Source organism: Parasteatoda tepidariorum, chromosome 9 (assembly GCF_043381705.1).
Source record: "Parasteatoda tepidariorum isolate YZ-2023 chromosome 9, CAS_Ptep_4.0, whole genome shotgun sequence".
In the NCBI taxonomy this organism is placed as follows: domain Eukaryota; kingdom Metazoa; phylum Arthropoda; class Arachnida; order Araneae; family Theridiidae; genus Parasteatoda; species Parasteatoda tepidariorum.
The window spans coordinates 84,121,546-84,147,572 of NC_092212.1; the positions used below are offsets into that span (position 1 = coordinate 84,121,546).

Here is a 26,027-nt window from a genome sequence, read left to right on the forward strand (position 1 = left end):
TTACTCCCATTTCTGCCTTTCTTGAAATTAGTTACTAAGCACTCTTTTCCATGTTTTCATCTAACTCTCTATAAAATTTGAATTTCAAAAATCTAAAATAGCCTTCGCAGACAAGTAAGCTACAAGCTTAAAAAGATTCTTCCACGCAAGTGTAATAAACAAAAGGGCAAGCTCCAAAATTCGCACCGATTACACACTCTACATGAAATTTGTAAAAAAAAAATTTAATTTAAAGTTGATTTGGCACTTTTGCTATTGTATTTGTCATGACAGATTACAATACGGAATCCCGTAATAAGCATTGTGGTCAAATTTGTAGTTATTATATGTTTTATTTACTCTGCATGTTTGGTAAAGCAGAGTTGTGCAAAGGAATAAAAAGGATCAGGTACTCCCTTGCAGAAGAGAGAACGTACTACCGTTAAAATTTACCAAAATGTGCTATATTATGTATTAACTGATTTTGATCCTCAATTTTTTAATTATTCTCATATTGTATGTGTATATTTCCAAAAGTAATTTTCACTCACTATTAAAATAACATAAAAATTTGAAGGTTTTGAAAAGGCAAGCTAAAAAACAATCGCTATGTAAGTTTTCTTTAAAAAAAGTGAATTAAAATAAAAAAGATTAATTGCTGAACAATTTGATGGTGCACATTGATTTGCTTTTACCTATGAACTTCTTATTTTAACTTGAAATTTTTTTTTTTTTGTTGAATAACGAAGAAAAATGTTTTTAATTTCATGTTTATGCAAAAAAAGAAAGAAAAAAAACTTGATAAAATTCAATAGTTTTGTGGAATTGTGAATTTAAAATATGGTTCCTCTTATTACCTAAAAAAGACATGAGGTATTTGCATTAATGATTATATTATCTAAATTATTTAATTAAATCTTTTTTAAATAACTTCATGAAAAGAAGATTAGATTAAGAAACAAAATCCATTAAGAGTAATTTAAAATAATTTTAAATACAATCTCATTATTTAAAAAGTGTCGAGATATGGGCGATAAACGCGGAGAGTAAAATTAACATTGAAAGCTCCCAATCTTCCCCAACTGTATTGGTCTCCCCGTCTAACTATTGTGGCCATGTTCCTAGAGTGAGGCTCTCCCAAATTTTGAGATTCTAAGTAGGTAGCATGTTGTAAGTCAGATATAGTACATTTTTATGTTTGATTTCGTATGTTAAATAATCGCCTGCACCAAGCAATTAACATATTTGGTGTCACCCCTTTAAACTCTTAAGATTGAGTTTTATGGCTTGAAGGAATGATCACTAAATAAAATATAATTTAGGGTGTATTATTTTTGTACTTACAAAATTTTAATAAGTTCATGCTTTTAAATCTGTTATTAGCATGCAGTGTTTCTCTAAATTTATAATCTGCAACAAGCATGTGTCGTTCTGATCTATAATTTTTGTTAACTTGGTGAAAATCAGTTATGCTAAATTTGAGTTTATTTTCTATTTTATTAAAACATTAATCCTCTTGTAGCTATTGCAGTTACTTATATAGCAAAAATAATTCAGAAAACAAAAGTTTGTTTACTCTTACAAAATTACATTTAGAATTACAGTGGAGCATCGTTCATATGACGCCGAAGGGACCACCGAAAAATGTCGTATAATCGATTTTTACTTCTGAAATTAACTCTGTTTTCAGTTAATTTTAATGTTTAATGTGTTGATTTACATAAATTTCTAAGTTAGACAAAGCAAACAAATAACCAAAGAAGAAAAATTGCAGTGAGCAATTTGAATGCATGTTACCTTTAATTATATTTTCTTGCTATTAGTCTCTACAATGTTTTGAATAGCGAGTTGAACTTACTGCTTTCTATGATGCAATTTTAGATTTCTAATCACGACCAAATCTAATGGCTGAAGCGCACTTGTGCAATTTCCAGGAAAAAAGAGAGCTTTTACATTTTCCAAAATAATTAGTATCGATGGGTGCGCTGGACATTGGTCGATGAATAGCAAAATGTTTCGTTTTTGCCTCTTCATAACATAGTCTAGTTTTTTCAGACATCTAGTAAAAATTACGGTTGTTTTTCAAGCATTCTTGTTGGCACCTTTTTCTGTATCATTCATGTTGGCAAATTCCGCCCTTTTTTAAAATACACAAGAAAAAATAAACAATTAAATAAACGTGAGCAAAATCTGAAAACCGATTCTGTATGTCGTATAAACGATATATTTTTACATTAAAATGAATAGGAATGATTTGGGACCACACTAAAACGTATAAATGTAAACGGCGTATAAGTGATCGTCGTATAAACGATGCTCCACTTCTTCAAATAAATTTTATAGATTGATATTAAAACATTCGCCATTGTATAAATGCAAGTAAGCAATACATCTGCATGAATATTTTTGAGTTTGGTAATATATTTTCTATTTTTAGGATAAACTTTTATAATGTTTTGGTTACTCAATACTTTTTAAAATTCAGTTAATTTGACCCTTTTTATCGTAGAAGTGCATGTTTTTTATTATTAATTCAAAAATTTATTTACTTATATTAGAAAAAGTATTTTAACATAGCAAACAAAGTTACTATAGGAATTGGCATTGAAATTCATAAATTTTTGGTATGGTTGAAGTACTTATTTATTTATTTTTATGTTAGACCATTTACCAAAAGAAATTTTAGAGAGAAAGGAAAAATTCTTTTAGTTAAATTTTCATTCTCTAAAAAAGTTATTTGATCTAAAAAAATTATGTAAAATACATGAATTTAATTCAAAGAGAAAATTAACTATGTCTTATTATTCGTGGAATTACACAATTAGTAATTGATATTATTTATTATAGGTAATATTACTGCAACAAAGAAAAGTTCAGTTTAAATAACTTCTTTTCTGCAAGAAATCTTATTAGTAATTCTAATTATTCTACTTTTTATGAAAAGTTAATAATTTATAGTAATTTCACTTTGCGCAACACCCAAATATTGTGATAATAAAGGTTTTTTAGTGATTAATTTTTTTCAATATTTAAAATATTATTTAGACAGTAATTTTTTCTTTTATTTATTATTAAGTTTTAATTTGTATGTATATTTATTTGTACGTTGTTTAAAGGATATTTTAATAAATTTATTATTTCTATGTTATTTGTAAAATAGTTTTCTTACTTGATATTTTTATGCAAAATCAAGCTAGAAATAAGTTATTTTTGCTTTTATAGGAATTTTAGATTAAAATAATCTTCTGAAAGAGTTTCTAAATAGAAATGAACTGCTTTCGTTATTTCAAATTAGTAACATATGTAACAAAAGTGCTGTGTTTACAAAGAAAGAAAAAATATATATATAATTTTTATTTATTGAACGTGTAATAATTTTTTATTCTAATATTATGGGTCATATTCTCGCATTTAGTTGGACGCAATAATTATTTCTTTCTGTGCTTTTTGTAAGTAATAATCAAAATAAACAATATAATTTAAAATCATGAAATCTGTAGCAGTAATCGCTAAAATAAAGATCAACAACAAAATCACATGAATCGGCTTCCTGAAAAAGGGGGTTACTCAAATCCGTGTTTCGTTTCGAGATTAGGTTGTTGTAAATAATATCGGTGAAAAAATATCGGATTTTAAAAGTATGGAAAAATCAATAGCAATAACTGCCAACAAATCAATATAATCATTACCTAAAAAGTAAATACGCAAAGGCACGATTCGATTTGTTTGAAATCTAGGCGAAGAACAAAAGCTCAGTGCTTGCCGTTAAATAAAATTGTTTGAAATATATCAGGATATTTGAAAAACCATGTGAAAATCAATATCAATAACTGCCAAAAATACAATTGAAACGTTACATAGATTTATGTTACAATTGGCATAAATTGATTTGAAATGATTATCTAAATGCATGATTCAAAATTTTAAGTATAAATTTTTGTAGAAAACAAAACTTTTTTATTTTTCAAAACAAAAATCTTTCTGCAAGAATTCTGTAACGTTCTGCGACAAGATTGACATATCTCTGCAACTCTGCCACTGGGAAATTGGTCGTTGTTAGAGGTTACCTCCATTGACTTCAAAATGTTAAAATATACATGATTTTCCACCAGTGTTTTTAATTTTAGCCATTTTCATTTTCTTGGTGCGGAAATCCCAATTTCCTTTTATTATTATCTCTGTTATTTGTACATTCTCTCTTGTTATGTAATCTATGTATATCTCTGTTATTATGTAATCTTTTTTAATAATTAAATTACACACCCATTCTTTTTTTTAGGGATTTTTTGTTTTTGGTTCGGCAATTGACCTAAACTGATTTAAATTTTAATCTGACAGACAAAATTGTAATTTATAAGTTAAATTTTTAATTTCAAATCAATGTTAACTTCTTATTGTTACAGGACAGAAAACATTCCTTTTCCTAAAAGCATTCATCTTCTTTCTAAAAATAACTTTTTGAACAAATCTACATAAAACTGTGCTTTAAAAAATTGTGCCATATTTGAAATCATGTAAATCAAGAAAGGAGAAAACTTGATGTTCCTTAACAATTTACTGGATTTCTAATTTAGCATTTTTTACAGTTTTTAAGATTGCTAATTTGTGATTTAGATTTCATTACCATTAAGTGTATCCTATAAGATTCTTCTATTACTCTTACATGTTTCTGTAGTGTTGTCAGTTAAATTCTGTAGTGTTGTTGAGGAACTGCCTATTTCTCCCCTTAGAGGTTAGGGTTAGGTTTTTCTTTTCATCCATTTTTGTTTCCCAATTTTTGTTCTCCTTGATATATTATGACAAAGTGCTTTATAATTTCATATGAGACTTTAAGAACAAAACTTTTTTGTCAGCTGCTATATTTATTTGATATCTTTTAAAGAAACAATATTTTTTAGCTAAATAAATTGAGATTCCGCAGAGGGGCAAAAAAGGGAATTATTATTTCTTGTAGCTTGATCAAAAATAGAAATTTTTTTTCTTGGTTCAAACTATGTTTTTTTTAATTTTTTAAACAAACTGTGGAACAATGTCTTAAACCCGTAATTGAAATTACGGGAACCAGTCCAATGTATTTCATCGCATTTAACTATTCCATTAAATATTAATTATTGTTTTCAATGAACAATTCAAAAAATATCTACCTTAAATATGCGAACGAAATAATAAAAAAAAGGAAAAGACGAGCTGAATAATTTAAGTATGCTTTTAAAAATATTATTTTACACCTTCATTTGGCAGGCAAATAAGCGCAATGTTTAAATTTTATTCTAGTATTATAGGTTAAAGAATGATTTACCCCTCCCCCTTGCTTTTCTGTAATGCAAAATGCTATATTTTTAAAGTATTATTTAATTAGCATCATTATCAGCTGTATAAAATTTATAATGTTAGTATTTAATTCCATTTTATGAAGCATTTTTTTTATCTATTGAATCAACACAAGTTTTAATGTATTTAAAGGGCAATATATCATAGATATTTTATATCAATAATAATTTAAAAAAATATTTTATAATAATGAATTTATGAAAAGATACAAAAATGACATGGAATACATGTAAAATAGTAAAAGTAAGTCTTAATAATAATTGTTTAATATTAATAGTTTGATAATAAATAAAGTATAACCTATTTTCATTAATTTTAACATAATAAAGTTTAATACCTGATAAAGTTTAATAATATCAAAGACTGTAGTTCTGAGATTTCTGAATTCCTGACTAAAAAATTTTTTTTATCATTATTTTTAGCTTTTTGTCCTGATATTTCTGATTTATTTGTACTAAGAACATCCCATTTTCTATGAATACTAATACAGTTTCTAAAGTAATCAGTTTGAATGATAGAAAGATTTGTATTTTCAATTTAATATTTTTTGTTTTATTTTTGTTCCTGCAGAAAATTACTTTTGAAAGCAACTGCGAATATTTACTGTGCTTTCGTTTTAAAATTATTGTAACCCCACTTCAAAATGATTTATTAAAGAAATCATGGACTTAGTTGCAAGTTTTAAATAAATATTGGTATGAAAGAATATTAAATAATTGATACTTATTATTTTTGAATGCCGTAGTACTAATAAAACTTTTTAATTATTGATCTTTTATGACATGTTTATTAAAATAATTCAACTGGAAAAATTATTAAAACCTTTTATTTAGAATAAAGAAACTCTGTATAAAATAAAAGTATTTTTCTTTGTGGTTAAAATTGACCCTTGTTGTACTTAAGTTGAGAAAACTATACTTTTTTTTATTTTGTTTGCTTCTTTAAAAAGGTAAACTAATATATGTATATTGTTTCAAAACATGTCCTGGTTTCTTTTTTACTGCGACCTGCAATTTGCTTATTAACATAATGCCGCATTAAATAAAATGAAAATGTGGTAAATTAAATCTCGGATTGGCAAAAATCACGATTAAAAAACCAAAAAAAATTTTTTACATTTAAATCTGATTTTTTCATTTACCAAAATATCTAATAAATTGTTTTAATGATATTTAACATTATTCAAACCACTATTATGGCTAAAATAGTTAACATTAATAGATAACATTATGGATCTCTCTTTGCAAATTATGGCTTTAATTTGACATATTGTTATGCATGCAACTTTAATTCTTCCAAATTAAAATTTTTTTACTTTAAACATTTGAAATCTTTTATCTTCATAAGTTACTATAATGTTCTAATTTGCTGTGCATTTTCAATATATGAGACATAAAAATTTTTTATTATTTTAATTTTAATATACATTTCATTTGTAAAGAAAATTTGAAAATTTTAACTTTTATTATTATTGTATTTGATTTGTAAATAGTGATACTTTGTTCTGCAGAATGTCCTCATCAAAATGAATGAAGATGAGATGACCGCAGTTGTTGATGATTTTGACTTAGCAGAGAAAATACCAGATTCAAGGTAAACAGTGACTGCCCACGAGCCTGTATATATTTGAATGTTTATAGAACATTATTTTAATATATTTTCTGCATTAATCTGTTAACTGGGAGAGAAACAAAATAGCCAAACTACTTCAGCAATAGATTATTCTTTTGCAAAAATCGAATTCTTGTACAATTGATTATTATACAATTGCTAGCTTGGTTAGTCCACCTTAATTTAAATAGCTTCCTAAAACTTTCAAAAGACTAACTGAAGTTTATTTTTAATTAGCTTACGATAAATCAGGTTAGTTGTAACTGTCCTTCTTAATGCTAAAAAGCTTGTAGCCATTTTGATGAACCGTCTATGTAACCATCTATTTTTCAATTCAAAACTCCTGTTTGAATTTCTGGTTTCTTATTTATGATGTTAGCACTTTTTGATTGGTAGATTCCACTGATGAAAGTACCAACAGATGGCAATAAAAAAAATTTATTGTTACAGTAAGGCACATTTTATCTGTATCACATTTATCCTTAATTTAATTGCAGTCCCAGTTTATTCTTAATGTATGCTATGTTAAAATAATTTGTTTATATGACTGAAAAACATAAAATATTTGTTATATGTTTGTTTGTTAATCTGTACTTTGTCTTTTTCTTCTTTTTTTTTTACCATGTAATCTCTGAATATTTGCCTTGGATTTCAGAAACTCTTAAGGCTTCCTAAACTCTAAAATACAATTTTTCCCCCTTCAATTTTTTTCCTTCTTAATTGTCTATGTGTATGGAAATAATTGTATATATTTGCGTACTCAAATTATTAAGGCATGGTATGATTATTTTAAACTTATTTCTATTTTTTTTTCCAACATCGATAACATGAAATGTCATCTTAAAGGCTATTGCATTGTCAAAATTAGTGTTCTTATGAAATATTAAATTTAAATTGTTTGATTTTCTGTTATATATCAATTTACTTCTATCCCTTGGAAAAAAATGCTTTATTGCAATATTAAAATTTAAAAAGATGAAAGAAGGATAGTCATTTTAGAAGGCCTCTATTATCCTGTAGTGTGCTTGGTGATCATGAATGCTATATTTATCCTAGTGGTAGTAAACTAAAGCAGAAATTTTAAAACAAATAGAACTTTTGTTAAGTGTTAATCCAAACTTATGAGCTTTTGTGTATCAGACTTTTCATACATCAATTTAAATCATTTGCATGTTGTGGTGAACAACTTTATTTTAAATTTAGTTAATTAAAATATTAATACTTTACATTTGCTACCATTAAAAATATTTTCTATAACTATGAAAATTCTGTAGTTGTTAAAGGATTTGCACATTTGTGACACAAACTTCTATTTTGTGCAATAACTGTTGCAGCATAACCGCAAAGTGTCTATAAAGGAAAAAAGATCAGATTTTTCTCTTTTTATAAATTTAGAATTTTTTTGTAGAATTTGTTTAATTACATTCAAAATTAGCATGCCTCAAAAATATATAGCAGTTTTAAAAGCACTTGAATAATTCAATATAAGTTTCATATGTATATATATTTTTTAATAAAAGTGTAAATATCTTTTTAACAAAGTCTAAATTATACATGCTAGTATTTAAACTTCTTTTGTCCTTATTTTGAGACTTTTTCTGTTGAATTATAAATTTAAATGCTTTTTATAATTAAGCTTAATTGTTTTTTCTAAAATATTATGATGTTATTTGTTCATTTAGATATTAAGGTATTAAGACATTATTTGTTTATTTTAGGGATGGTAGTGAACGTTTACTAATTGTTGGTTCCCCTTATTGGATGACACCTGAGTGTTTAAAGGGAAAGTGGTATAATGAAAAGGTAAATATTTTTTAATGAAAAGGTAAATATTTTTTAATGAAGTTAGCTCTACTTTATAATTTTCAGTGTTCCAATGACACTTTTTGTCATATCTACATTCCTTCAAAAACTTCATGAGTATTCTTGTATTAACAATACAAAGATGACTGGGGTGATTTTAACCCCTCTCTATTTTATTGCTCTGTAATTCAAAAAAGTTGCTAAAAATATTTAGTATTTCGGTCTTTTCATAATTTGATTAAATTTAAGTGCTTATTTAATCATTCATGTGTTAGCCTCATAGTAACATACTTATAGAACCTTGTACTTAAAATGATTGGAGGAGACAGGTATCTTGGTAGGTATCCCATTACTCCAGGTAGTTTGGGTATGAAGTACCCTTTAGTATGTATGAGGTGTCTCATTAAAAAAAATTTTTTTTTCAAAATATCAATTATTAAAGAAAATTTGATTATCTAAAAAACTAATGTATAAAGTGCTCAGTACCCCTTTTTTGTAGATCAAACTGAATAAAATATAGTTTTTGATATATTTCTTATTAAATTGATTATTATTATATTTCAGGTGTCTAATTGATCTAACATACAATCTGGGAATGTCTTTACATCCTAATGAGTTACTAATATTTAGCTGGGGGGGGGATGTTACAAAGTAATGTCAGCTCATTTTTGGAACTCTTTATTGCTATAAACATTAAAAGCTGTCGTACACTAACATGTAGTATGCTTTTCAAATACGAAATGAATACTAGTGGTCTATTTTATTTAAAGGGCTAACTATGTTACTCTGATGATCATTGTAAAAGCCTGTTTACTGGATATCATATAGTGTATTACAGTATTGTTATAAGTAGAAGATATTCAAACAGATATGTCTATTTTGTTTTTATATTATGCCAGGATTTTTTCAGATCAACGTAAATAACAATTTCAAGAACTAGTGTATTTGTTCTTGAGCTATGATTAATAATGACTTTTTATGATGCTTAGTTTTTAAGTTGTTGTAATCCTTATCAGTAACTGAATCATATGTTCAAGTGTCAAAGAAAAGTTAAAATATTAAAATGGAGAGCTAAAAATGTGTAATTTTATACGGTTCTTTTTATTTCTTTTATTTCAAAAACTCTGGCTTGAGCATGAACAATTAAATGATTTAAGACAGTATAGTGAAAAGCCCCACTTTTGCTAAAGATATTTTTCTATGTAACTGTTCTTTAGTATTGTTTCCAGATTTTCTGAAATTTCTTTTAAATAATAGCACAATTCACATAAATATCTTGTTGTCTATTCAGAAATCACTCTTGTTGCATTATTCCAAAAACTCTAATTTGGCTTACTGTATTCTCCCAAGCTCTTCAACTTTACAAAGTGAAAAAATAAAATTTATAGATGACTGTACAAGATTCCAGTTGTTCAAACAAAAACAATTATCTATGCTAAACTAAAAAACTGTGTGTCTAGACTGGAATTCTTTAAATGTTTTTATTTCAAATAAGAAAAAAAATCAAAAAAGTATGAATTTTAAGGAATTTTATCCATTTTGTTTCTTCTAAAAAGTATAGAACTAAAAATTAGACAATTTTACATTTCTGACATTTATTTTTTTATACTGAATCTCTTAAAATAAAAATGCTATTTCAAAATACCATTATTTAAAAATTTGACTTGAGATATTGGTTTAAGGAAAATATGATCAGTGAGTTTTATAAAAAGCACTGGTAAGATGAAATACAGTATAATGCAGTATACAGTACAGCTTTATATTGAAATGTAATTACAGTGATTCACAAAAGTGTTGATACACTTATGACTTTCAATGAAATAAGACTTTCCATTAATTAAAACGAATGTTTCGGAATGTATATTTAATGATAAAAAATGTGTTCTAATCTTAACAAAACTGAAATATTTTAAATGACAATATGAAATATTTTGAAAACAAAGGAAAAGTTTATTTTTAAGGAATCAATCATCAAAAAGTGACAAAAACTTTATCCCACAAAAGTCATCATACACTTTTAAAGAAAAAACTCAGTCTATTAGTAAATCTAATTTTTCGTTAAATTAACATTTAGTGGAGTTTCCTTTAGCATCTACAATAGCTTTTAAAGGTTGAAAATACGTGTAACTAGTTTTTTTTTGTCAGGTGAAATTCGTGCAGAATATTTTTTTAAAATTTTTACAGAAACTTTTACAACACTCAATTGCAAATTTATGAATTTTTCCACAAAATTTATAATTTTAATCTCTGATATGAAGTCCTTCTTTTAAGCATTTTATCACATATTGCACAGTTCAATTGAATACAGTAAACTAATTTAACATATTCATTACTGATTTACCTCTTATGAAGACAAATAATCAAATTTGGTCTATTTTATTACGACCACAAGTCATTTTTAAATGATAAAATAAAATATTACGGAGTTAGCAAGCAAAAATTAAAATATAATTTTGCTATTATAGGTTTGATACTAAATTGCTAATAAAGAAATAAAAAATTAAATGAAAAATAATTAAATAAAAAAAGCAATTGACGATAATTTTAATTCTGAGATCCAAAACATTTAAATGTACGATGACTTTCGTGGGGTAACATTTTTGTTACTATTTGATTAAAAAATTAACTTTTGCTTTGTTTTTAAAATATTCCGTGCAGTTTTGCTAAGAATAGATTATACATCTTATTATCAAATACCCATTGTGAAATATTCATTTTAATTATTGAATTTTTATTTCCTATTTCAATATAAGTTATAAGTGAGTGAGCACTTTTGGGAGCCACTGTAATTATTAAAAATTATTGATATATAATCACCTGAAACGGTTTTCTTTTCCTTAATGAAAATATATTAAACAATACTTATCCAAGGTTTTATTGGTTATTCTGATTTTGTCATTTTGTAGGTACACTTTGAGCAAATACTACTTAAAGTAACACATTAAATTCAATAAAAACAATTAAAATTATTCAATAAAAACAATATATTCTGCAAGCTAAACATATTATTTCCTCCACGTCATAATTTTTTAAAAATTAATGTTGTACCAGAACATTAAAAAATAATAAAAAAATATCTTGTAAAAAAATTAATTTTTTTCAAGATATGTTTAAAAAAATGACATTTTGAATAAGATATTTTATAATACAGACACTTTTCTTGTACACATCCTACACTTTATAAGAAAAAAGGAAAAAAACGCAAACCTGGAAATTTTAAGATTTTTACCTGGAAAAATCAGGGAAATTTCAAATCTGTTTTGAGTGGCCACCCTGTCAGACTACCAACCTTTACGTTATTGAATTATATTTCATGGAGTATTAGACAGTCAAAAACAGAAACTTTCAGAATCAAGATTAATTTTGCCAACATTACATGTCTTGCCATAAAAAAATTGGAACAGAATAGCTTTTCATATTAACTTTTGAATTATTCATATGTAGTTGTGTTAAAAATAATTTTATATCAAATTTTCGTAAACAATGAATCGTACATTAAAACATAAAGTTTTCTACTACTATAAGAAATTTTACCAAAACTGTGGAACGTTGCCAACCCTGCTTTAATTATGCATCATTTTGCTTCTTTTTCTTTTTACAAAAAAATAGGGTTTTTTAAAATTATATTAATTAAAAATGTACTTTTGTACCCGTTTATTGTAAACTGCATGGAGAGATTGTTTTGTTGCAAAAGGAGTTATCTTATTTTTGTGAATTATTTTTATGCATGACTTTATTAGCTTGCTTTTATCGCAAAGATGTGGGAATACCATTTACGACTAAGTTAGCCATCGGCTACAACGTTATAGAGCATTGGCTTGAATTTTTATGGATTTTAATGTGGACCACTTACATATACATATCTGCATGATGCTCAATGTTTTATTTATTTAAAAAAAAAAAAAAAACGATTTCCTCATTTTGCAGATGCTATATTTAAATGACATTATCATATTTAACTGACATAATTGAATCATGAGAACTGAGTGAACTGTATTTTTTATGTTAGTCAGCAATATTTAAGTAATAATATAGTTATTTTATAAAAAAATTAAATTAGTTACTTTTTTTTTGCTAGTGTAAGAAATATTTGAAGTTTTCGTTGCCTGTGCGACTAGTATAACCAATGATATAATGATGTACACTAACACTTGCAAACCAGATCTTTTTAATTAATATATTAATGAATGATATAGTTATAATATCAGAAGGTAATGATATCAATATACTTTGCCTTCCATTCTACTTTTGTCACTGTAATTTTTTTTCCATCTTGGCATCAACTGTTTATCTATATGCATATATAAATATGTTACTGTGAATTACCGAAATCGGTGACTGCTGACTTTCACCGATGAATATTGACAATCACACAGTCACTTTGGTAAATGTCCCAAATACATACTAAATCTAGTTAAGTGCCACTGTATGTTATACATTTGCCCGGTTCTCTGAATACTGATGTTTCTACTAATCATTCCTTAGCAGAAATTATAATATTGAATAAATATAATAATGTCGAAGAATAAATTAATATCAAACTGGATATAAAAAATATTTCGGACATTCACCAAAGCGACTATGTGATCGTTGATATCCACCGATGAAAGTCGACATTCTCTTGATTTCTGTCATTCACTGTATATAGTTTTGCTTTTCTTCTTGCTTTTGTCCCTCTCTTCTGGCAAATATTTTGCCTACTTACGGGATTTTCTTTAATATTTTATGATTATTCATTTCTATTTATTCTTCTACATAAGAAAATGTATTTAACAAGAGTCCATGTCACCCCCCAATACTTAACTTTTATTAAAATATTAAATAATTTTTTGTGTGCCATAATTCACAGTATCAAAATAATCTATTTTTAAAAAGAAAATTTCATAACTTGCAGTCAAAAAATACAGACAAATAAATATGTATTTATCAAGAGTCCTGAAACCGAAACATGTCACTCACACAATACTTAATAACTATTATTAAAATATTAAATTATTTTTTTGTGTATCAGTAATTCACTGTATCTTAATAAACTATTTTTGAATACAAAATTTCATAACTTACAGTCATACTTAATTTAAATTTTTCTGTTGAGGTATAAATGTAACTTTTTGTTGCAGGTGTAACTATAAGAGTAAAATTAAATAAATTTACCTTTTGTAACGAAGATTAATAAACACTTTTCTGTAAGCAAACACTCAATAATAGCTGTAAGATTATTTATATAAGTCCAGAGTTTTGCTGAATAATTTCCTCAGCTGTACAAGACCATGAAACGTAAAGATTTTTGACGCAGTCTTTTTCACACAGACATAGTGTCTCTTTATAAATTGAAATAAACAAGTTGATGACAAAAATTTCATTAAAATATGGAATAGTACGCACTTTACAATTAATATGCTATATTTCAACCATATTTAAAGAAATTTGAATTTACATACTTATAGCCTCTATCTTGTGGATAGAGCAACTTATATTTTTTAATGTTATATTTTTTTGTATATAAATATATTTTTTGTATACTTTTGTATTAAAGCATATTAACTGTGCAAATATAAATATACTATACATATATAAAGATACAATACATATATAAAGATACTATGCATATATAAAGATACTATACATATATAAAGATTAAAGTACTATATATGTCTATATTACCATCTCAATTGTTTTCTGATAATTATTTTGTTTCAGAAATATGCTCATCATCTGAAAGTTGAATCGAATGAAGGTAGTTTTTAAAAATGATTCATAATTATGATTCTTTTTTTACTGACATTTTTATTTATTTTCATTCAAAATTTACTTTTTGTATTTAAAAACTTGTTTTATTTTCTTTTTTTGAACAAAAGTTTATTTTTTAATTTGCATCATTAGCAGTTATTTTTTTCCCCTGTGCAATTGCTTGACAAATAGCATTAAAAATAGTTCAAAACCGAAAATAATTTTTATTTTATCTTGCAGAATATAAAGATATGTGTCATTTACAAATCTGGTAATACTTCATATTCACCATGTAAACTTAACTGAACCAGCTGTTGTTATAAATCTTAAAAGAAAATAAAAATTATTATAGTTGTTTTCCAAAAAATATTATTCATTTTTTGTAATGTGTAATATCAACACATTAGCAGTTTTTACTTAAGTGAACTTTTATTTAAACCTAGAAAAGAGAGATTTTTAAATTGTAAAAATTTGCAATTGTTTAACTGAATAACATTTAAAATTGTTGTCAATCCGCTACCTACTTTCTGTTAAGTTTTTTTTTAATACATATATTTTTTAATCTTTTAATGAGAAACTCTCATCTAAATTACTTTTCTTTAAATGATATTATTATTATTTGTCATAACCAATAAATAGTTGCTTACTTTTTACTGATTTAAAGCAACACATTTTTTTATATTTCAATTTTTATATATTTCAGTTTATTTTTGATACCATCTTTAATATTCTTTTATAACTTACTTATATTTTTAGATATATTTTCCATGACAAACTTTTTTTCTTCTATTTTTGAATTAAATAAACTGACGATTGATTATATTGCTATCCATATCAACATAACTCAATATACTTGAACACTTTTGTCCAAAAACAGCCCCTCCAGTCATAGTTTTCACAGTATATTATTTAGGGAACATTTTTCCTGTAAAGAAAAACTATCATATCCTATTGAATTGATTCAAATGATCATTTAAGTGATAATGATAATTACAAGAAATTAAACACTTACAAAAAATTAGAAATACCAATTTTTTAATCAAACATTTATTATTTTGAATGCCTATAATTTTTTTATTCTCTATTTTTTCAGTTCATAATTCGAGGACCCATATTGACAAAACTTATTTAAAAAAACGCTATTGAGACAGATTTTGGAAGATTCGAAAAGTCCATCTTGTCAAGTCCCCAACTTCTTTTGAATCCAAGTATGGAAAATATGTGTTCCTTTCAAATCGTAACTATGTATGGTGATAAATTTAATTATTATCCTTTTTTTAAGCTACTTGTAAACAACTTTTGACTTATTGAGTACTTAAAATGCCTAAAGGTTTTTTTTAAAATCTATTTTACTCTTTTTCTTCTTTATTACTCAATATGAAAGATGTATATTGAGGAGAAATATCAATAAAAATTGGCTCAGAAGCAAAATACTCTCCCTGTATACATCATATAAATTGCGAACAAAGAATTGTAAGTTATTAATTTGTAATGTAAGACCAAAAGAGTATATTGCTTAACTGTCAACTCTATTGGATTTAACATAATTGCTAACATAACTTACGTTAATTTAAACTATGTACCCTAATTTGGTTTTTGATCATTTTTACTACTGGCTAAATTAATCTAGATGGTAATATAATAAATATCAGGCTGTTCCAAAATTGTTTCTCTCTTTCTTCTTGCAAGGAATAATGAAATGAATTTTAAGATAATCTTATCATTTGTGTGTATGTGAACATCAGATAACAGAAAGAAATACTGTTGTTATTCACTTTGTATAACAAAATAACATTAAATCAAATGAATAAGGATGTAAAAAAATTCTTATTTAACCATATAGCCTAGCGAGTAATGACAGATTTACTTATCTGAAAGTAAACAAATAATTTTTTAAATATATAAAAGTTTACTTCTTGCCTGTTACTTTTGATCAAACTGCTAGACTGTACACAAAATAAAAATTAAAAGTAGGAGCACACAATAATTTTTGATTGACCAGCCATAAAAACTTAAAAATACCCTGTTGATGTTAATACGAAGCTGTTATTCTAAGAGGGAATCTTGTTTTTAAATTTCATTTGAAAGTAAGATGAAAGTATTACTATTAAATAGTTTTTTTTTTCACTCAGCAGCAGGTCTAAGAGATATTAAAATAAAAAAATAGAAAGAATTTAATGTGAATATGTTATGACAGACTTAATTGCAAAATAGTTGTACCAAATTTATATCTTTTAAAGTTATAATAGTAACTATATATAATAGTATAATATAATAATATATATGTATATATAATAGTATAATATAATATATAATATCTATATATAATGTATAATAGTATAATATAATAGTAAAGTATAAAAGTAAAAGTTATAATATATAAAGTTATAATACATTTAAAGATTAATAATATCCTATATCTTTGAAATCCCTTTTTTAAATTAATTAAAAAGTCTATTAACTATCTTTGATGCCTGTTACTATTCAAAATTATGAGTAAACAGAATAAGTGTTCATGTTCATTTAATGTGAAATCATAACTGTAAAGTATTGCAGTTTTTTCTATTTTGATTACTATAAAAATTCCCTGTGTGTAAAATATTTAGTTCATTATGCAACAATTATCATGAAGTTTGTATCATTTTGTAAAATCTACTGGATTTTTTTTCTATCCATGTTAGAAGCTATGTCTTTTTGTTGACTTTTAAATTTGTGTCCCATTCATTTTGTCCAGAAACAGTCTTTCACTAAAAGAAAGTGGGAAAAACTTTTATTAAAAAAAAATGAGAAACTGGATGAAATGAATAAAGAAAATAACTATTTTCAATTTATTTATTTTTGTTTTCTGAAGAATTTTAAAATACATGAATCATTTAGATTTAGTTGCATACTAAACAACATTCAATTTCAAAAATAAGAATGATATTTAATTTGTAATTGTGAATAAATTTTGTTATTTGCAGTAGTATGCAATCTTTAGTATGTGATTTCTTAATTGAAAAGCATTAAAAAAATTGATTATGATATTTTAACAGTTTATGGCATAAACTGTATAAATATAATAACTGCCTTTTTAAAAAATATAAAAATTTATATTTCATTTCTAACATTTAAGTGAAATATTAAAACTCTACAATCATTTTAATTTCTTTAGAAATGCATTAAATTTATTTTTATTCCTAAGTGTTGCTTTTTTATAATATTGATGTACTAACAGCTTGGAAATTAATACTATTAGTTAAAACTTCATTGCAATTAAAAACTGTTTTTTCCACTTAGGTTGAAAGAAGCACAATTTATTTCTTACTGAATCTAGAAACTTGAAACAACAATATTTCTTCTTTATATATATGTTAATTTTAAATTATTTTTGGCTCTATTAAGTTATATTTATTTAAAACTAGTATGAAATTTAAATTCTTCTATGATTCATTATATTTTTTAAAAAATATAACATTCATAAAATAAATGTTTAAATTTTTTTTTTTCTTTTAGGTCTGGTAAAAATGCAAACTACATTTATTAAAAATACAAGATGTCTTGCCATGAAGAACAAGATCTTATTGCAGGTAACATTTAAATTGTTTTCTAATTGCACATTTTATCTGTATAGGTTTTATTTTTTGGTTGTTTTATCATAGTAGTTGTTAATTAATGTATTTATTTCCTAATGCTAAAAACATGTAAAAGTTATGTTAAAAACTTCATGTGAGTTTTATGGAGCAGCTAAGGTTTTATTTTGCAATGAGAGATAGCAAAATTCAATCTCAGAAACAAACTTTTCAAATTAAGTTTTATGTTAGAATTAAACCTATAATGATTTTTTTTATAGAGGCTTTTCAATTAATGTGCTATGAGAGTTGAATTTTAGTCTATCATAAACAAATGCTTCATAGTGGCTATATTCTGTTCTGTAACATTTTTGTTTAAAGTACAAATACCACAAAACAGAATTGTTTATATTTAATTTCATTAATAACACTTGAGAGAAATTTTCTTATTTTCCATTGCATGAAATTTTTGAAGGATTCTTCGATACTTTTGTATCAAATACAGCTTTTCTTTAGACGACCTTTTTAGTCTATTTTTTGTCAAAATGTACATATTTAAAAATGTTATTTGGTGACAAATAATCATCTTTCAAAGGTTGTCTGTTATATAATTATGACTATGAGCCACTTATAAATGATAGAAGAAAATATTATGGAGTTAGACAGCAAAAATTATAATATAATTTTTCTAACAAAAGTTTGATACTAAATTATAAATAAATAAATAAATAAAAAATTAAATGAAAAAATTAAATAAAACAAATTAAAGTGATAGCCAATCATTTTAATTCTGAAATCCTAAAGCATTTAAGTGTACAATGATTGTAAAGCAAAATTTTTGTTATTTTTTTATTGATTTCTTAAAAATAAACTTTTGCTTTGTTTTTAAAATATTCCATGAAGTTTTGCTAAGAATAGATTATACATCTTTTTATTAAATACCTATTCTGAAATATTCATTTTAATTAGTGAAAAGAGCCCTATTTCAATAAAAGTCATAAGTGTGCGAACACTTTTGGAAGCCACTGTAGAAATAAAAAAATTTTGAGGTATAATTGCTTAGAGTCCTTTTCTCTTGCTTAATGAAAATATATTAAACAATACTTATTCAAGTTTTTTTTTTTTTTGGTCACTCTTTAGTTCACATTTTGTACACTTTGTGAAAAAAACTACTTAATGTATCATGTTAAAACATTTTGTATTCAATAAAAACAATGTATTCTACTAGTTAAAGATATTTTCTCCACATCTGTCTTAATTTTTTAGAAATTTTTCCAAACATTAAAAAATAAAAAGCAATATCTTACTAATTTACAAATTATAAGAGACAAATATCTTACTTACGAATTAATTTAGTCTGATTTTTTTTTTCTCGGTGATATATTAAAAAAATAACATTTTAAATGAAATATTTCATAATATGGACACTTTTCTTGTTCCTATCCTACATTTTATGAGAAAAAAACATGACGACCTGGAAATTTTAATATGTTTACATGGAAAAACCTGAAAAATTTCAGGGAAATTTGAAACTGTATTTAAGTGGCCACCCTGCTCCGTGTTGGTTGATGTAAATATAATTGTATTTAATGTAAATTTTTGTCATGTAAAGGTTTGTTTGATTTCAATTTAATCCATTCTACAGTATTTTCCTGATTTTAAACTGCGTCTTATTGTTATTATTATTGTTTATTCAACCTCATTTTTCATCTTCTCTAATTATAATTTCCTATTTACAATACCAGTTTGCTTTTTACATTTATATAACTATTCTGCTTTAGATATTTTAATAATATTTATGTCATTTCCCTGAAATTGCTCTTACGTCATGAATTTTGCAGAAAATTTCCTAAATTATAAAAGCATTATTTACAATAAAAAAATTTTGAATGATAAGAATATTTTATTTAAAATATTTTGCAGTTTTATATTATTATTAGTTTTAAATCTAAAAGATTTTAATAAAATTTACTGGGGTTTATTAGTTTTTTATTTACTTTATCAAGTATTTTTCCAAAAAATCTACTCTCAGCTCTTAAGCTTTTCAACTTATTGTAAATGTTTCGGGAATGTATTATTTAATATTTGGCCTTGGTTTTTCAGACTACTGTAGTGTTGCTACAGCTTACTTGTTATGCAACCTGTTCTCTCTTTTTTATAATATCTGATTTCTTCTTTTTATAGTCTCTAATTTTAGATTGATTTTTTTTTTCTATTTTTATATTTCATGTCTTTGAGTGTTTTTTATTTTTAAGTTCAGGGGGAAATTTATAATTTTAAGTGAAAAAATTTTAAATTGTATAGATTAAGAATGGTATTTATTAGTAAAAGACTATTATCCCGAAAAAGAAACAAATGACTTTGAACTGACAGAGAGTAAATATAAACTATTAAAATCTTTTTAAAAAAAATTCATTTAATTGAAAAGTAAGCATACAAAGATTTATCTGCAGCTAATTATGTATTAATTTTTTGTAATTTTTACAAAAGTGAGTTTTTTATAATTCTTATTTCATATATTTTTATATATAATTCTTATTTTTATATATAGGGATGCAACGTAGATCTACCTCCTAGTGGTGCACCCTGGTAACGCTTTGCGGCTAAATGATCTACAACTTTGGCTAGTACAGACATCAAAAAAATCTGTCCCTCTCTCTAATGCCAAGTGCCTAACCAAGAAAAAGATGATGGCTCTCACTTTAAACCAATGCACAGAGAAAAATTCTGGTAATATCTGATGGAATAATCTCAAAAATCTTCCTACGTGGCCAAAACGTAGGGCAGTTGGTGAGTTTCGACTGACTACCGGACACGACTGCCTCCTCTAACATCTCCATCAAATTCATGTTGCTCGAGACCTTTTCTGCACGCTCTGTGACCTTCAAGCGGAGATGGATGCAGACCACCTTCGTCTTTGCCCAGCACTAGGGGATATCTCTTTGTGTGACTGTTACTGACGCGCAAAAGACTAATTGGGGTCATGGACTTTTCTTCCCACGTTTGTTTTTGTTTTGTGTTTGTTTATTTTGTTGTTCCTCCATTGTGGTGAGTGGTCTTTTGTAACCTTGGCCATTGGAAATAAAAATATAAAAAATTATATATTGCTTGTATATTAAGATTATAAATTGTATTCTTTTCATGTTAATTGTGCTTCTAACATAGGGAAAGTATTGTAAATAGAGAATAATTTTTTATACATTTTTAGATGGTTATACAAATTTTTCAGGAAAGTGGGTTGCAACATAAAAAGCTGTAATCTTTTTAGGTTATTTTATTATCTAAATCTTTTTCTTAATTTATTATTCAAAACTAAATGTTTTCTCATACTTAATTATTCACTCATAATTGTATTCACACATATAAATTTTATTCTTTTCATGTTCATTGTGCTTCTAACATAGGTAAAATATTGTAAATATAGAATAATTTTTTATAAATTTGCCTGGAACTTTAATATATATATATATATATTATTGCCATTCATAAATTTCATGTGTTTGAAGTACTTATTGATTTTAATTTTGTAGCTTGTGGTCTTTGAAGGTGAAGAATAAATTTCTATGTGGTTTTTTGATTGTTTTCCTGGCATTTGCCCGGAATTTTTATATTTAATATTTTTCTATCTATTATAAATTCCATGGTTAAGGTATTAGTTGATTTCAATTTATAGCTTGTGGCCTTGAAATAAAGATGAAATTGCAATATAGTCTTTGGACCTACAATTTTTCCTAGCTTCTTGTAAAAAAAATTTATGGCATCTGCAGGGAATTATTACATTTTTTTTTCTTAACTTATATTTCCTTGTGCTAGAATTTTCAAATTGTACTTATATTTTTCTGACTTTCATTAATGGTAACATTTCCATAACTCAGTTATTCCTTAATCTTAATTTAATTAAAATGATCATAAAATTCAAAGAATCATAATATGATTAACCTGCTGTTTTCTTTGCTACTGAAAGTTTTCTTTTGAACCTGTAGTTGTTGAGTTGCCATTTTGAAACAAATTGTCAAAGATTGTCATAATGCATTTGGATTTGCAGCTATCTTAATTTACTGATACATGTGTGGTTCACTCTAAGTATCTATTCTTTGTGCTATTTGTGCTATAATCCATGAGATATTTTACTAAGAACTTAATCTAGCGTTATTGATCTCTTCTTTCAAATTTAGCCTACAGACTTGGTTTTATTCTTAGTTTTCTTTTCCTGGAATATTTTCTCTAATTCTTGCGTAGAAACATTTCTTCATTTAGTACTTTTACTATACTATACCTAAAAGTACTGAGCAGTACTTTTTTTGTTATTTCATTTTATTTATTATTAGTTGCTCACACAGCTATTACCTTTTCAGTTTATAAAAATATATACCTTTTAAGTTCATAAATATATATATACTAATACGTATGTATATATTTTTCCATCTTTCAGCTTTCTCTTGGGTTTAGTTAATGCGCATAATCACATTTTTATTTCAGATTAGTTTAAATGTTTCATGTGGTATCATTCCTTGGGATAAGTGTATGAAGTATCATTTAGCCATATATGTATATGGCTAAATAACTAACTTCATTGAAGTTGATATTTGTAAACTGTGCAACTCCTTGGAGTTGGTGATATTTAGTCATTAGTTAATGAAAAGGAAGCCAGAATGTTCTGATATTGAAACCTTTGAAGGGTATACTTTTTTTTCTGTTTATAGCTATAGTTGAAGAAGAAAAACAACATTGTAAAAACTTACAAATGTTAGATTTCTGACTTTAATGTTTTCTTGCTGTTGGATTATTATCATTAACTATTTTCTTTTGGATAAGTTATAATTTTACTGCTTTGCTTTTCTTTTTAATCATTCATTTAAGTAACTATATTTAAATTTCCGTTCACAATTTTTTTTTCTAATATAGTTTATCTTGAAATTCAATTTCATAATATGTGAGTTGTTAAACATGAAGTTTTTTTCCAGATTATTTTTAATGTTCTAAGCATGAAATTACTCTTTTCCACAGAATTATCATTCCTAAATGATTTATTATATGCTAAATATTCATTTCCATTAGAGAAGGTAACATCGAAAACTTTACATAAACCGATTTAGTGCTTAGAAATAAAGTTTCTTGTGATATAAGGTTTCTTTACAATATAAATCCAATTATTAAATTATTCTCTCCTTGCAAACTTGTAATTTTGCAACTGAACTTGCATTTTTTTTCTTGCTCTTTAAATGTTTCTTCTTACAATTGTATTTCTACATATAATAATTTTTTTTAGCAAGGATTTTTATTATTAGTTAGTTCTGATAGTTATTTATTTTTAAGTTTGTAAATATATATTACGGCTTGCTCTTTCACTTAGTTAAAACACACAATTAAGATTATTTCAAATTACTTTAAATGTTTTGGGTCTTAGAGCACTTTTTCCTTATAATAAATGTGTGAAGTATCATCCTTTGAGTCATCAAAAAAGATATGGCTAAATAACTGACTCCATTGAAGTTGATGTTAGTAAAACTATGCAACTCTTTGGAGTCAGTGATATTTGGCAAAAAGTTAATGAAGCAGAAGCAAGAGAGTTCTTCTGATGAAAATTGATTTAATTGACTTTGCCCGGGTATGACTTTTTTTTTCCTGTTAATATGAAGCAATCCAACATATCTGGTCAAATTTAAAGATATTGAGATTTCTTATTGTAAAATTTCTTTTTAATGTTCTTAAAACTGTTCCTAAAAAAAGTTTCAATAATGTTTTTCTAAACTTTTTATACTTGCTTTTTTATGCAAAAAAAATTTTTTTTGACAATATAGTTTATTAAAAGTAGAGATGATAGATTACAGATTGGAAATCATAATGAACAGATTCTTTTCTAAAATTAATTATTTGACAGAGGTAGAGTTTTCTAGAATATTGCATTAAAGGACTATAAAAGCATAATTTTTACTTGAAAACTATGAAAAGTTTTAATGGAAAAACAGTTTTGATACAGTTCTTTCAAAGTTTAACATTCAATTAATTAAAATCAATAGCTCTCCAAATGAATTTATAATAAACTTTTATTTTACGTTTGATTAATTTTTGAACTACTAAAATAGTATGTAACTTTGCGAATTTGTTTTGAAAACATTTAATAAAAGGAAAGATAAAAAATAACTTCTCTTTTACTAAAAAACTAAAATAATAAATGTTTGTTTTTGCATGATATATGTTTAGTACGTTTAGCCGCGGTAAATTCTGTAACATCACTCTAAAAGAAGTAGAGATCAAGCAATTTTTTAAAAATGCCCTCATTTTATGGGTTTGTTTCAAAAAATTAAATTAATTAATCATCAAACAATTTTTCTCTCAAAAAATATATTTGCCTGCTCTATCTTCTGGAAATTTTTTAAAATCACGGAAAAACCAATACACTCAATTACGTTTTTAAAAAAATCAGCAGATTCTTTAATTTTTTAAACGATATGCTAAAAGCGGAATATTTTGCTTTTTTTAAGATGTTTTTTACTGTATTTAAAGTTATTTGATCTAAATCCACTTTGATAAATCGCAAAACTGTTTAATTAATCTGTTACTTTACTCTGTCCCGCAGTGGACTGATCGTTAAGGCACGGTTCCCAGCAGATCACCGAAGTCAAGCATCACTGGCTGCGGTCAGTGGGCGGGTGGATGACCTCTTGGATCAGTCTGCGTAGGGACAGAGGGTGTGCGGTATTGGTCCTCGTTAAACTGTTCTACCGTAAAGTGCTCGACTTCGCGTGCAGGTCGTCGGGCTACCGAAGCGGGGGTGCCATCCCTTCTGCAGAGGATCAAAATTGTGATGGCATGTCTTCGGATCATCCTGAGGGATGTTTCCCAGACCGTCGCTAATAGCCCCTTTGTGCAGCTCTAGTGCGACGTAAATGAACTACAACAACAAGTTACTTTTGCAGAACATTTGAAAATATTCTGCTTATGGGCTTTACTCCATCTAGTTATAAATTAAAATTTTTAGCACGCCTAAATTAAAAAATGAAACTGCCATTTTTTATTTTTACATAGATTAACTGATGATGATTTTGGAGATCACGACGGGAAATAAGAAATTATTATTTTCTTTACATAAATTGAATTTCCAACGATTTATAATATTTAATCTGCCATAATTACTAAGAATGATTTCGACCGGCATTTCATGACTATGAACACTTAACTGATACTAAAGTCGTTGCTTAACCTCTTCCATGATTGTCCCGAGTTAACTCGGATACATTGCAAATTATTTATCATCCCGAGAAAACTCGGCCTTAGCAGAATTTGTCAGCACATTTTGTTTTATCACGTTTTTACTCTGTCAGAAGCGAAAAACTTAACCTGCTGTTTGCCAAGTTTTATTTGTATGTTGGACTGCACACGTGTTTTGTGCGATTGTACATTCGATGGTTGCTGAATTTACATAGAAAACAAATATGATGTATTCCTTCACTGACGTTTGAAAAATATCACTTTGTGTTGTGTAAGAACTATCATACAAAGACTAATATTTAACTTTTTTCATTTGCCCGAAATAACTCTGGATAGTAAACTGATTTTAAAAGGAAATGTTTCTTACACATGAAAAAATTCAAATAACAATTTAAAACTTGTGCAATATCTTTTGTTTTAGTTCCTTGAATTTATTAATAAAATAAATAAATAAAAATATGTTCATTTTTTGCATTTTTTTTCTTCAAAATAATTGGTATGGGAAGTAGTTAAACGATGGGGGCTATATCTATTTTAGTTGTTCCCAATTAACGCAATCAATGGATTTTTAATCTGCTCATATCACATTTGCCGATAACCGGCTGACCGATGTTTCCGCTAACTGTTTGACAAACTCAACCAAGATTTGCAGTCGGCGCTTTCTTTGTCATCCCCAGATGAGGAGAGAAACGGAGAAGTTCTGCAACTAGGAGTAATGTTTGTTTGGGAGGTTTAAGAAGATCTGATCCCACTTTCTATGCGCGAGCTGGTAATCCTACCCCTTCAAAAACAATGGTTAGAATAAAGATC

At 25.9% G+C, this 26,027-nt stretch overlaps 1 protein-coding gene across 4 annotated transcripts; it reads left to right on the forward strand.

Annotated features, from left to right (window-relative positions):
• The first annotated feature begins 174 nt into the window (after window positions 1–174).
• Window positions 175–21,118, forward strand: LOC122272719 (dual specificity testis-specific protein kinase 2-like). 4 transcript variants are annotated; one of them, XR_011637603.1, is made up of 7 exons: window positions 175–388; window positions 6,821–6,903; window positions 8,640–8,724; window positions 14,425–14,461; window positions 15,548–15,662; window positions 17,950–18,023; window positions 20,557–21,118. XR_011637603.1 is itself a non-coding variant. In XM_071184739.1 (5 exons), exons 2-5 carry the CDS (start codon window positions 6,836–6,838, stop codon window positions 15,598–15,600), a joined length of 243 nt encoding a protein of 80 aa, XP_071040840.1. In that variant the 5' UTR covers window positions 175–388; window positions 6,821–6,835; the 3' UTR covers window positions 15,601–16,418. The 4 variants fall into 4 exon arrangements, 1 of the variants encoding a protein (XP_071040840.1); XR_011637604.1 differs by lacking the exon at window positions 175–388 and adding an exon at window positions 3,945–4,041; XR_011637605.1 differs by lacking the exon at window positions 14,425–14,461.
• Window positions 21,119–26,027: the final 4,909 nt, after the last annotated feature.